This window comes from Bubalus kerabau, chromosome 7 (assembly GCF_029407905.1).
Source record: "Bubalus kerabau isolate K-KA32 ecotype Philippines breed swamp buffalo chromosome 7, PCC_UOA_SB_1v2, whole genome shotgun sequence".
Taxonomy (NCBI): domain Eukaryota; kingdom Metazoa; phylum Chordata; class Mammalia; order Artiodactyla; family Bovidae; genus Bubalus; species Bubalus kerabau.
Genome location: NC_073630.1, coordinates 121,283,115 through 121,295,843, shown reverse-complemented (window position 1 = coordinate 121,295,843; position 12,729 = coordinate 121,283,115). Strand labels below are relative to the sequence as shown.

General features: G+C 56.5%; 1 protein-coding gene across 1 annotated transcript; it reads right to left on the bottom strand.

Annotated features, from left to right (window-relative positions):
* Nucleotides 1-7,806: 7,806 nt before the first annotated feature.
* On the bottom strand, nt 7,807-11,426 carry SPON2 (spondin 2). The gene is made up of 6 exons (XM_055587545.1): nt 11,228-11,426; nt 10,627-10,852; nt 9,764-9,987; nt 9,483-9,674; nt 9,191-9,365; nt 7,807-8,143 (listed from the first exon to the last, which is right to left on the bottom strand). The coding sequence occupies exons 2-6, from the start codon at nt 10,847-10,849 to the stop codon at nt 7,959-7,961; spliced, it is 999 nt and encodes a 332-aa protein (XP_055443520.1). The 5' UTR covers nt 10,850-10,852; nt 11,228-11,426; the 3' UTR covers nt 7,807-7,958.
* Nucleotides 11,427-12,729: the final 1,303 nt, after the last annotated feature.

Below are 12,729 nucleotides of genomic sequence, written 5' to 3'. Positions count from 1 at the left end.
GAGCTGAGAACCGCATTGGGAGGAACAGGCATGGGCATCCTGTTGCCTAGCAACACAGGCCAAGATACCAGTGGTCCTGCTGTGGTCATGGTGTACAGCCTTTTCATATGCTGTTGAATTCAGTTGGCAAATGTTTTGTTGATGATTTTTGCATCCGTGCTCATAAAAGATATTTGTCTGTAGTTTTCCTGTAGTGTCTTTGTTTGGTTTTGGTTCAGGGTAATGCCTCAAATAATGAGTTAGGAAGTGTCCCTGCCTCTTAAGTTTTTATGAAAAGTTTGAGAAGGGTTGATATTAGTTCCTCATTCAATGTTTCATGGAATTCACCGGTGAGGCTATTAGGTCCAGTTTCTTTGTTGAGAGATTTGTTATTGCTGTTATTACTGATTCAATTTCCTTACTAGTTATATTTCTATTCCTGCATGATCCAGTACCTGGTGGGTTTTGTATTTCCAGGAATTTGTCCATTTCAACTAAATTATCTAATTTGTGTACAGTTGCTCACAGTACTCTTGAGATCCCTTTTATTCTATGGATTTTAATGTTCCTGCTTCCATTCCCGACTCTGGTAAGTTCAGTCTTCTCTCTTTCTTCCTTAGTCCATTTGGGTGAAGGTTTGTCAGTTTTGCTGATGTTTTCAAAAAGCAAGCTTTTGGTTTCATTGGCTTTCTTTACTGTTTTTCTCTTCTCAGTTTTGTTTATCTCTGCTCTAATCTTTATTATTTCCTTCCTTCTGCTAGCTTTGCGTGTAGTTCTTTCTTCTTCTTCTTCTGGTTCCTTAGATTTTAAAGATATGTTGCTGACTTGACATCTTTCCTATTTTTCATGTGTTTATATCTGTGCGTGTGTGTGCACTCAGTCATGTCTGACTCTTTTGTGACCCCGTGGCTGTAGCCCACCAGGCTCCTCTGTTCATGGAATTCTCCAGATAAGAAATACTGGAGTGCGTTTCCATTTCCTTCTCCAGGGGATCTTCCCAATGCAGGGACTGAACCCACACCTCTTGCATCTCTGGCATTGGCAGGCAGAGTCTTTACCCCTTGCACCACTCGGGAAGCCTGTTCACAGCTGCAATTTCCCCCGTTAGCACTAGTTTCGCTGCATTCCCTGTGTTTTGGTGTGCTGTATCGTCATTTTCAACTTCCCTGGTGGCTCCATGGTAAAGAATCCGCCTGCCACGCAGGAGATGTGGGTTCGATCCCTGGGTCAGGAAGATCCCCTGGAGGAGGGCATAACAATCCCCTCCAATATTCTTGCCTAGAGAATCCCATGGACAGAGGAGCCTGGCGGCATGCATGCATGAATTTTCATTTGCTCCTGTTGTATCACTGTTCACGGGCCCGTGTTCAGGCTGTGGACACCCCCTGTATCACTGTTCACGGGCCCGTGTTCAGGCTGTGGACACCCCCTGTATCACTGTTCACGGGCCCGTGTTCAGGCTGTGGACACCCCCTGTATCACTGTTCACGGGCCCGTGTTCAGGCTGTGGACACCCCCTGTAGCGCTGTTCACAGGCCCGTGTTCAGGCTGCGCACACCCCCTGTAGCACTTCTACATTTTCTAATTTCCTTGTGCTTCCTTCTTTAATCCACTGGTTTAAGAGTGTGTTGTTTAATTTCCACAAAGTTGTGAGTGTTCTAGTTTCACCTCTGTTGTTGTTGATTTCTAACTTCATCCTGTGGTGGTTGCAGAAGATACTTTGGATGATATCACTGTGAAGAAGGCTGAGTGCCGAAGAATTGATGCTTTTGAACTGTGGTGTTGGAGAAGACTCTTGAGAGTCCCTTGGACTGCAAGGAGATCCAACCTGTCCATTCTGAAGGAGAGCAGCCCTGGGATTTCTTTGGAAGGAATGATGCTGAAGCTGAAACTCCAATACTTTGGCCACCTCATGTGAAGAGTTGACTCATTTCCATGGAAAAGACTCTGATGCTGTGAGGGATTGGGGGCAGAAGGAGAAGGGGATGACAGAGGATGAGATGGCTGGATGGCATCACCGACTTGATGGACATAAGTTTGAGTAAACTCAGGGAGTTGGTGATGGACAGGGAGGCCTGGCGTGCTGCAGTCCATGGGGTCGCAAAGAGTGGGACACGACTGAGCAACTGAACTGAACTGAATCATTTAAAATCGATTAAGACTTGATATGTGGCCTGGGCTTCCCTGGTGGCTCTGTAAAGAATCTGCCTGCAATGCAGGAGATCTGGGTTCAATCCCTGGGTCAGGAAGGTCCCCTGGAGAAGGGAATGGCACCCCACTACAGTATTCTTGCCTGGAGAATCCCATGGACAGAGGAGCCTGGCGGCTGCAGTCCATAAGGTCGCAACGAGTTGCACATGACTGAGTGACTAATACACACACGCGTGGCCTGATGTACAGTCGAGTCTGTAAAGTGTCTTCTGTGTACCTGAGAAGAGTGTGTGTGTGTCGTTGGTCGAGTGTTCTGTACACCTCTGTTAGATCTACTTAGCTTGCTGTGTTGGTTAAGTCCTCTGTTTCCTTACTTACTTTCTGACTGGTTGTTCTGTCCATTACTGTGAGTGGGGTACTGAAGTCTCCATCTATTATTATCAAGCTATTTCTTCCTTCAATTTTGTCTGTTCTTGCTTCATATATTTTTGATGTTTTATCATTAGGCGTGTAAATATTTATAACTTATATTTTGTTGCTGTATTGAAAGCTTTATTAATATTTAGTGTCCTTAAGGCTCTTGTAACTATTTTGATTTAAGGCCTATTTTGCTCACACTTGTGTAGCCAGCCTTGCTCTCTTGGTTCCCATTTGCAGGAGTGTCTTTTTCTGCCCTTTCAGTTTCAATTTCTCTGAGTCTTTGGATTTAAAGTGAGTCTCTTTCAGACAAAATATAGTTGGGTCATATGTTTTTATCCATTATGCCAGTGTCTGTCTTTGGATTAGAACATTTAATCCATTTCCACATAAAGTAATGGCTGATAGGAAGGGACTTCTGTCATTTTGATGAGCAAAGACTTTCCAAGGACCCAGAGGAGGAGAGATCGCCTATACAGGAGTGTTTGTGGGAAAGACAGCAATTTCTCAACAGTAAGCAAGGGAGTCAGAAGGCAACCCAACAGAGCTTCTAACATACTGAGAGCAACGAGCTGGCAACCCAGAGTCATGACCTCAATACCGTCTTTCAAGAATGAGGCTTAGATACATTTTCAGACCAACAACAACTGAGAGACTGTAACACCAAGGGACTTTAAAAGATGTGCTTCAGCACAAGTGCCTCCTAGCCTGTCCGCTGCAAACGCTGAAAGGCAATGGCAGCCCAGCAGAAAACACTTTTTACACCAGCTTTCCTGTGAAGGAACTAACACTATTCTGCCCAACAGACACGGGAGTTGAAAGACAGGGGAAGATGGAGCAGCACGAAACACTTGGCAGGTGAGAACTTGTCTCCCACCCGGACAACTGCAGGGGCAGAATCCCCCGATGTGACACTCTGGAAACTCTGGAGTCTTCTGGAGGCTTGCAGCTTCCAGGGGAAGCCTTGCATGGCAAAGTGTAGTTAATTTTGGTCAATCTGTACTCTCAGTGGGTAGCGGCTACCCACCCCTCAACCCTGAGTCACTAGATGGGGTGCCACACACCTACTACTTGAGCACCCTACACACAGCTTACAGGAACCGGGGTGGGTACAAAAGACCCTGTACAGATATTGGAGCCAGACATCCTGGAGCGTGAAGTCAAGTGGGCCTTAGGAAGCATCACTATGAGCAAAACTACTGGAGGTGATGGAATTCCAGCTGAGCTATTTCAAATGCTAAAAGACGATGCTATGAAAGTGCTGCACTCAATATGCCAGCAAATTTGGAAAACCCTGCAGTGGCCGCAGGACTGGAAAAGGTCAGTTTTCATTCCAATCCCAAAGAAAGGCAATGCCAAAGAATGTTCAAGCTACCGCACAATTGCACTCATCTCACACACTAGCAAAGTAATGCTCAAAATTCTCCAAGCCAGGCTTCAACAGTATCTGAACTGAGAACTTCCAGATGTTCAAGCTGGATTTAGAAAAGGCAGAGGAACCAGAAATCAAATTGCCAATATCTGCTGGATCATCGAAAACGCAAGAGAGTTCCAGAGAACATCTACTTTTTCATTGACTATGCCAAAGCCTTTGACTGTGTGGATCACAACCAACTGTGGAAAATTCAAGAGATGGGAATACCAGACCACCTGACCTGCTTCCTGTGAAATCTGTATGCAGGTCAAGAAGCAACAGTTAAAACTGGACATGGAATGATAGACTGGTTTCAAATTGGGAAAGGAGTATGTCAAGGCTGTATACTGTCACCCTGCTTAATAACTTATATGCAGGGTACATCAAGCAAAATACTGGGCTGGATGAAGCACAAACTGGAATCAAGATTGCCGGGAGAAATCTCAATAACCTTAGATATGCAGATGACATCACCCTTATAGCAGAAAGCGAAGAACAACTAAAGAGCCTCTTGATGAAAGTGAAACAGGAGAGTTTAAAAGCTGGTTTAAAGCTCAACATTCAAAAAACCAGGATCATGGCACCTGGTCCCATCACTTCATGGCAAATAGATGGGGAAACAGTGGAAACAGTGACAGACTTTCATTTCTTGGGCTCCAAAATCACTTCAGATGATGACTGCAGCCATGAAATTAAAATATGCTTGCTCCTTGGAAGAAAAGCTATGACCCACCTAGTCAGCATATTAAAAAGCAGAGATGTTACTTTGCCGACAAAGGTCTGTCTAGTCAAAGCTGTGGTTTTTCCAGTGGTCAGATATAGATGGAGAGCTGCAGCATTAAGAAGGCTGAGCGCCGAAGAATCGCTGCTTCTAACTGTGGTGCTGGAGAAGACTCTTGAGAGTCCCTTGGACTGCAAGGAGATCAAACCAGTCCATCCTAAAAGAAATCAATCCTGAATACTCACTGGAAGAACTGATGCTGAAGCTGAAGCTCTAATACTTTGGCCACCTGATGTGAAGAACTGACTCATTTGAAAAGACCCTAACGTTGGGGAAGATTGAAGGCGGGAGGAAAGGGGGACGACAGAGGATGAGATGGTTGGATGGTATCACCGACTCGATAGACGTGAGTTTGAGTAAACTCCAGGAGTTGGTGTTGGACAGGGAGGCCTGGCATGCTGCAGTCCATGGGGTCGCAAAGAGTCAGACACGACTGAGCAACTGAACTGAACTGAGCAGATACTGGGGACTGTGCTCTCATCACCGCTGCTTCTAATAACAGGAGCAGACGAACAGGTGGGTGGCCATGGTTGCTGCGCCTCCCTCATTGTTGGGACAGCCTCCCACTCCAGCTGAAGTGACTCCCAGGGATTTAAAAGGGCAGCAGCCTCCCCATCCCTTCATTTTTTGCTTTTTACCCCAATTGGACATGGGTTGCTTTCATGCATTCATCCTCTTTGAGACACATTGTGCTTTCTGTCTCTGAAGACGCCTTTTCATTTCAGCCAGTTCTATAACTTCACACTTTTTTCTCTACGTATCACTTCTTCCCCATTATCCCCATTATATCTTTCAGAGTTTGATTTAAAACATTTTATCACTTGTCATTTACATCCCCTATCTTTTTGAGTATTTCCATCTCTTTGTGTTTTTGTGCTGCGTTCTGGGTGGTCTATCTTCAGTTCACTAATTCTTTCTCCAGCTGTGCCCAGCTCAGCTGTTCAACCTGCTGAGGACTGTCATTCCACACGATTTTTCTTTTCCAGATTTATCTGTTTGTTTCTAATTATCCCTTGTTGACTGGTCATTTTTTTATTGTTGTTCTGTGTTTTATTTCTGACAATTTCATTATCTGTGATCTTGGTTTTTTTTTTTTCCTGCTGACTTTCCATTTTAATGACTTGTTTTCTTGTTTAATTGGTAGTTTTTGTGTTGCACTCACAGCGTGGTTTTGATTAGGAAAGCTTTCTACAGAGAGATTAGTTTCTCCTCTTCCCTTACTCAAGGGCCACTGCTGACCTTGAGCGTTCAGCTCAGTGCAGGAGGGTCTTCCCCACCCTGTTGCTGACTGGAGCTCAGCCGCAGCCCATGGGACTCATGGGGACTCACGAGCCCCGTGGGACTCCATCCGGCCTAACCACAGCCCTCTCTGCTCCAGGCCCAGGTCCCTTTCTTGTGTGCTTATTTTTGGAAGTAGGGAAGGAGGTGAGAGTACGCCCGCCTTTATGAAAAAGGAGTGCCTCGGTGGGGTGTCCCTCCAGTTAGGGGTCTGGGTGTACAGTGGGAATGGACGAAAAAATCCTCAGGCTGAGGGGCAGACCTGGGGCCCAAGGCCGGCGTCTGGGTTTTGCCGTCTAAACATCCCTTTCTGTGGTTTCAGTGGAGTTTCGCTGGGAGTAGAGTTGGATGTGCTCAGCCCATCGGCTCAGAAGGAAGGCCCCTCCCGTCACTTCTCAGTGTCCACCCCCAGTCCCCCAACTGCCCACCCCACCCGCACCACCTGCTTGCTGTCTCAGGACCCCCACCTTCTGCAGCAGCGGACATTCTGGCCGCTCCTGCCTCTTCCTCAGCAGGCTGGCCCTGGGTCCTGCCACCCACTGGGCCCAGCCAGCAGCTCCGTGTCAGGACAAAACAGAGGAGGCAAGTCAAGCTCCCTGTCCACTCCAAGGTGACCCTGCGCCTGCCCTGTGCCTCAGAGCCGCTGGCCGGGAGCCTGCTGCCCGTGGGAGGAACGTCTGCGCTCCTGCCTCCCGAGGAGCCTGGCCCGGCGGGCACGGTGCAGTGTGCAGGGAGGCAGGCCCGTGGGGCGGCCGGCGCCTGGCGGGGTTCTTCCTGAGCCCCTGGGGGTGTGGGCGCACCCCCTCCAGGGAGCACCTCTGCCCTGGGCGCGCGAGTCTCCTCCTGGAACCCGCGGCCTGTCGGCAGGCCGTCCAGGCACTAGCTCGCAAGGGCTTCTGTCCCCAACCGGGGTGGGCCGGGAGGAACGGGTCACAGACGGCTGCTTTAACTCCGTCCCTGAGATCAGGGGTGACTGTTGGGGACAGAAATCTGTTGCAGAGAGGATGGCGAGGGGGCCCGAGGTCGAGCTCATGGGAAGAGGTGTCGGAGAGGAGAGGCGCTGCCACCAGAGGAGACGGGTCAGAGGGTGTGAGGGCGGGGCCTGGGGGTCACAGGTCAGAGGGTGTGAGGGTGGGGCCTGGGGTCACAGGTCAGAGGGTGTGAGGGCGGGGCCTGGGGGTCACAGGTCAGAGGGTGTGAGGGCGGGGCCTGGGGGTCACAGGTCAGAGGGTGTGAGGGTGGGGCCTGGGGTCACAGGTCAGAGGGTGTCAGGGCGGGCCCTGACCTCAGACAAGAGCTGGGAAAGGTCAATGGTAAGGCCTCAGGGCCACAGCCCACGCCGCCCCCACTGCGAATTCAGGGGCCTCAGTGGTTGGAGGGCTGGGGGTGCAGCAGGTCTCATGCTGCTGGTCCTTCAAGTGTCCTGTGTGTGTCGTCTGTGTGTGTGCCATGTGCTGCGTGTATGTGTGTGTAACCTGTATGTGCCGTGTGTGTCCTATATGTGTGTGCTGTATTTGTGCTGTGTGTGTGCCCTGTGTGTGGTGTGTGTGCCCTGTGTGTGGTGTGTGTGCAGCGTGTGTCCTGTGTGTGTGTGCCATGTGTGCCATGTATGTGTGTACCCTGCGTGCATGTGCGATGTGTGTGCCCTGTGTGTGGTGTGTGTGCAGCGTGTGTGCTGTGTGTGTGCGCCTGTGCACGGTGGTCCCCGGCTCATCCCTGCAGTGTGACTCCTGCTCCTGGGGAAAGTCCATGCGCCCTGCCCGCCCGCCCCGCTCTGCCGGGGACACACGAGAGCACGGCTGTGACGTGGGAGACACTGGTCTTTATTCTGCAGCTGGGACGGGACCCTGACGAGGCCGGTGGCCCGGGTCCCCGGGTCTGAGGTATTTCGCAGCCGGGCCGGGGGCCAGTCCCTGCGCGGCGGCGCGGGCGCCGGTGTCAGACGCAGTTGTCGGGCTCGCACGGGGCCTCCTCCTCCAGGGGCGGGCAGGGCGCCCCGTGGTTGGCCGGCCGCACGCGGACGTAGCGCGTCCTGCTCTTTGCCCCCGGCCGCCCGCAGGGGCCTGCGCACAGCCCCCAGGACGACCACAGCGAGACCTCGCAGTCCAGCGGCGTCTCTGGGTCTGGGGGGACAGGGGGGCGGTGAGCGGGGTGGGGCCGCCAGCGGGAGGGGTCCCCACCCCAGACCCGCCTCCAGACGGGCTGAGGACACAGGTGCTTTCCTCAGCGCGCTGGGAAGCGAGCCCCAGGGCGCTGCCTGCATGCGGCCCCGGGGGTTTCTGTCCCGAGACCCCCCATCCGCGCTGGGGGCAGGAAGAGGGGCGGGGAGCCGCGCGCTGACGATCACAGACCCGCGGGCTCTCCACAGCCAGCTCTGCTGTTCCGGCGCCCACCCTTGGGGAAGCTGACCCGCCGGGTGCGTGGCGGCCCCACAGTCGCCCCTTCTCCGCGGGCGGTGCCGCCCCCAGCATCCGGCCCAGAAGACCTAGAAGGGCCTCCTGGGCGCGTCCTCCCGGTCAGCAGGGTCACAGGGCGGGCACTGCGACCTCTCACCACTCACTTCTAGGCAGTGGAAGCCTGAAGGGCTTTCCGCAGGAAACGTTGTGCAGGTCTGCTCCCCAGCTTGGACCTGAGGGCACCAGCTCCCAAACCTTTCAGAACCCTGTCCCGCTCCTAGCGCTCCCCTCCAAACCCCCTCTGAAGTCAGGTACCCCTAGGCCCTGGGCATCTGAGCGTCGAGCAACCTCTCCTGGTGTGACCTGTCCTCCCGCCCCACGTGGCCCCCAAGGAGCCTGACTCAGAATGGACGGATCGCCTCTCCAGGCTTGTGGCCTGGTGATCGGTACTCAAGTCTGGCAGTGGGGCTGAGCCAGGCGGGCCCTGGGGAGGGGGGGGTGCCCCTGGGGTGCCCACGTGCAGGCCGGGGCACCTCGGTGACCGTGGCAGCTGTCACGTCACAGGCATTCCCCCTGGGGTCAGTCTGCGCGGCAGACTCTTACTTTCAAGGGTCTCTAAGGGTGAGAGGTGAGAGTTGGAGGCCCAGGACCAGGTGGTGTCCCAGCATCCGCTCGAATGATGCCCACACCCGAGAGCTGCTCCTGTCTGCTCGGAGCGCCAGTGCCTGGCAGCGGGATCACGCGTGTGAAGGGTGGGGTGGGAACCACACTCACCTGGAAGGCTGTCCACGATCTCGTTGCCCCCCACCCCCAGGCCCAGGGCTGGTGGGACGAAGGCCCTGGGGCTCTGCCGGAGCCGCACCAGAGTCACTTTGGCGATGGGGGGCAGGGCCTTCAGCCTCGGGTAGTAGAAAGAGTTGGCAGGGTGGCTGGGAGAGGAGGCCGTGATCTGCAGGGGAGGGGGCGAGTCGGAACCTGGGGCATGCCGAGGGGCCGGCCCCCCGCTGCGGGCTTCCGCGGGCCTCTCGGGGAGCCTCCTCGGTCCCAGAGAGCTGCCGGCCCTCACCTCTGTCACCGTGTCCTGCGGGACGGTGGCGAAATTGGGGGATGAGAAAGTGAAGCCACTATCGGTCCCGGCATCGTAGGGGTACAGGTCCACGGCCACCTGCTCCCGCCACCTGCCGCTGTCACACAGGTCCAGGCTGTCGACGCCCACGAACCAGTCGGGGCTGGGCACGATGCGGACCACGAAGGACACCTGGGGGCCGAGCGCTCAGCAGGGGCCCCTCACCAGCAAGTGCTCAGCAGGGGTCCCCAAGGCCCCCGCCCGCCACACCGCCCCCTCACCAGCGAGTGCCTGGAGTGGGCCTCGAGCTCCGAGGACGTCTGCCCGGTGCCGCTGGGCACAGCCGGGGCGGAGAACACGCCGTGCACGCTCTGCAGCCGCTCCCCCGCTGCCTCCATCTCCCGCATCAGCGCCCAGGCCTCACCCCTCTCCGCAAACTCCCGCAGCCCGTTGCTCACGTACTGGTCCTTCCGCCACAGGCTGTAGTCCGAGCTGTGCGCGGCCCCTGGGGGGGTTACCGCCAGCCTGGGTGAGCGCCACGCCGGGGACGCTGCCTGGACCCTCAACCCTGCACCCCGGGGGGCACCACCTGCCCAAGTGAGTGAGCACCACCCCAGGGGCGCCGTCCAGCCCCTCACCCCAGCATCCCGGGGGGTGCCACCCGCCAGCCTAAGTGAGCGCCACCCCAGGGATGCCTCCTGGACCCTCAACCCAGCACCCGGGCGGGGGTGGGAGGTTGGGGGGAGCACCACCTGCCCGAGTGAGGAGCACCTCATGGACACCGTCTCCCCCCACCCTGGCTCCCGGGGGCGCCTCTCGCCCACACCAGTGAGCAGCACCCCAGGGACGCTATCTGGACCCTAAACCCTGCACCCCGGGGGGCACCACCTGCCTGAGTGAGTGAGCACCAGCCCAGGGACGCCATCCAGCCCTCCACCCTGGCGCCTTGCTATGTGATCCTGCCCCCCCACGTCCCTGAAGGCTGGGCGCAGCTGCTGGCGCATGGAAGACCTTAGCAAACGTCTCTTGCACTGAAGTGAGCGGTGAGGGTGCCGCCCAAACTGTGCAGTGTGGACCTCTGCTGAGCACCCAGCCCTTCGGTCCCCACGGGGCGCCCCGGACACAGGGCCGGGGCTGCACTCACCCAGCAGGGACGACCACTGTGCGGGCGGGCGGAACAGCGGGTACTGCTTGGGGAAGGACGCCTGGCTCCACTTGCCCGTGAAGGTGATGCTGTACCTGGCCAGGGGCTGGGCCGTGCACATGGGCTCTGCCCCCAGCGGCTGGCCGGCCACGCTGCCCAGCGAGGCCAGGAGGAAGGCCCAGAGGGCAGCCCCCCGGGGGAACACCGGACGTGGGGCTCCCATCACCTACGAGAAGGGGGCACATGCTCACCTCCAGCCCCCAGCGTGGGGCCCCCAGGATGCCAGGCACCTCCCTCCGAGTTTCCTCTCTGCCTTGGGCCGGGCCAGACCCCACGGCTGGAGTCCCAGGCCGTGTCAGGTTACAGGAGCCCAGGCTGCTGGCAGGTCACGCCTGGCACGGGGCTCGCAGCCGGCTCAGTGCCCTTGGGCTTTCCCCAGCGCCGCGCCTCTGGCTCTGCCGTCCCAGGGAACCCCGGGAACGGGAGGGTCGCTGGCCCAGCCTCGATGGAGGGGCCTCCCTGGGGGCGGGTACTGCCGGTTTCTGGGGGGCAGCGCCAGGCGGCCCTGGGGGCCGGGGGCCAGGAGGGCATGCATACTCACCCAGCAGGAGGCAGAAGGGCTGGTGCTGGGCTGTGGGCAGCTGAAGTCCCAGCAAGAGCCCAGGGCTCCAATTTATGCCACAGACGGCCCCCGGCCGGCCAATGAGGCCCCAGGCCCTGCACCGCGGCAGACGGGACGCGGGGAGAGAGCTGGACCTCCGTGCTGGCCTGGCTGCCCGCCGGCTCTGACGCGGAGCAGATGCTGCTCCAGCGCTGAACTCACTCCTCCCCTGGCGCCCGCCCGTGCCGCACCCCTTCCTTTGTCTTCCTGCCCCCCCGCCCCCCCATCCCGTTCCCATCAGGCCTTCCCTGGTGTGTCCCCGCGGGGGGGTGGGGGCAGCCTGCCAAAGCCAGCGCTGGAGGAGGGCTGGGCCAGGGCCACTGGCGTGTGCTGCCCTCGGGACAGGGTGGGACGTGGGGGCCGGGGTCAGGCCTGACGTCAGGCCCAGCGCTGGGGACACTCTTGGGGCCGGGGTGGGGGGGCTCTGGGCTCAGTGGACACAGCTCCTTCCTGTGCACGGAGTGGCCAGGCCTCTGGACGCCATCCCTCCGGAGGCAGTGCGAGCCACGCGGCTGCCCTTCCCTAGGGGCTGGGAGGTGACCCCAGGGGCCCCCACTTTCCCCCAGGGGCTAAGACTCCCGGCAGAGGGAACCGCCAGCGGGTCCTGGAGTTTGTCTCTGCTCAGCGTCAGGAAGACATTTCCAGAGCCCTCATCACGGGGCCGAACCGGAGGGCAGTGGGGGGGTATTGCTCTTAGGAACCGCCCAGCAAGCTCCGAAGCTCAAAAGAAAACATTCTGATTTTTGAAACCATGTTAATGTTTTACATATTCCAAAAAAAGAGAGAGAGAAATAAACAGAATCAACAAGGATAGAACGCAAACAAAAACAGATAATCTAACCTGTATTTCAAGTAAACGATCCCACCATGGGAGCGGCTGTGAACCCGACCTTCAGACCACGTGTCCTCAGGCCTCGACAGCACCCAGGGCGGTGGCCTGCCACCCCCTGGGCCTGGGGACCCCTTACACTCTGAAAAGTCACCGAGACCCCCCCACAGTGACATCCATTGAGCTCACCGTGTTTGAGATGCTCGAAGTGTTTGAGTGGAAAAGCTCAAAAGACTACTGACTGACTGAAAAACAAACCTATTTCACGTTAACAGAGCAGAGCTTTATGAAAACAACTCTTTCAAAAAGAAAACCGCTGGATGTATGGATGTTTTTCTGCTGGGCTTCCTGGGAGACTGAGCCCATCCGTGGGGCGTGTCATGGTTGATGTCCTCACAGAAAGACCGGCTGTGCGTGGACTCAGCTCGTCCTGCGGAGGGGACATCCCCACACTCTTCCAAACTCCCACGGAACAGCAGAGGTGTCTCTGCTCACACCCTGCCTTCGGGGAGGTGGTGGCTCAGGTTTGAGGAGGGAGGCGGCCGGGGCGCCAGGCTGTCTCGTGGAGGGAGCGAGGATGCGCTCAGGCAGCCCCGGCCTGCTGCCGCCCGGG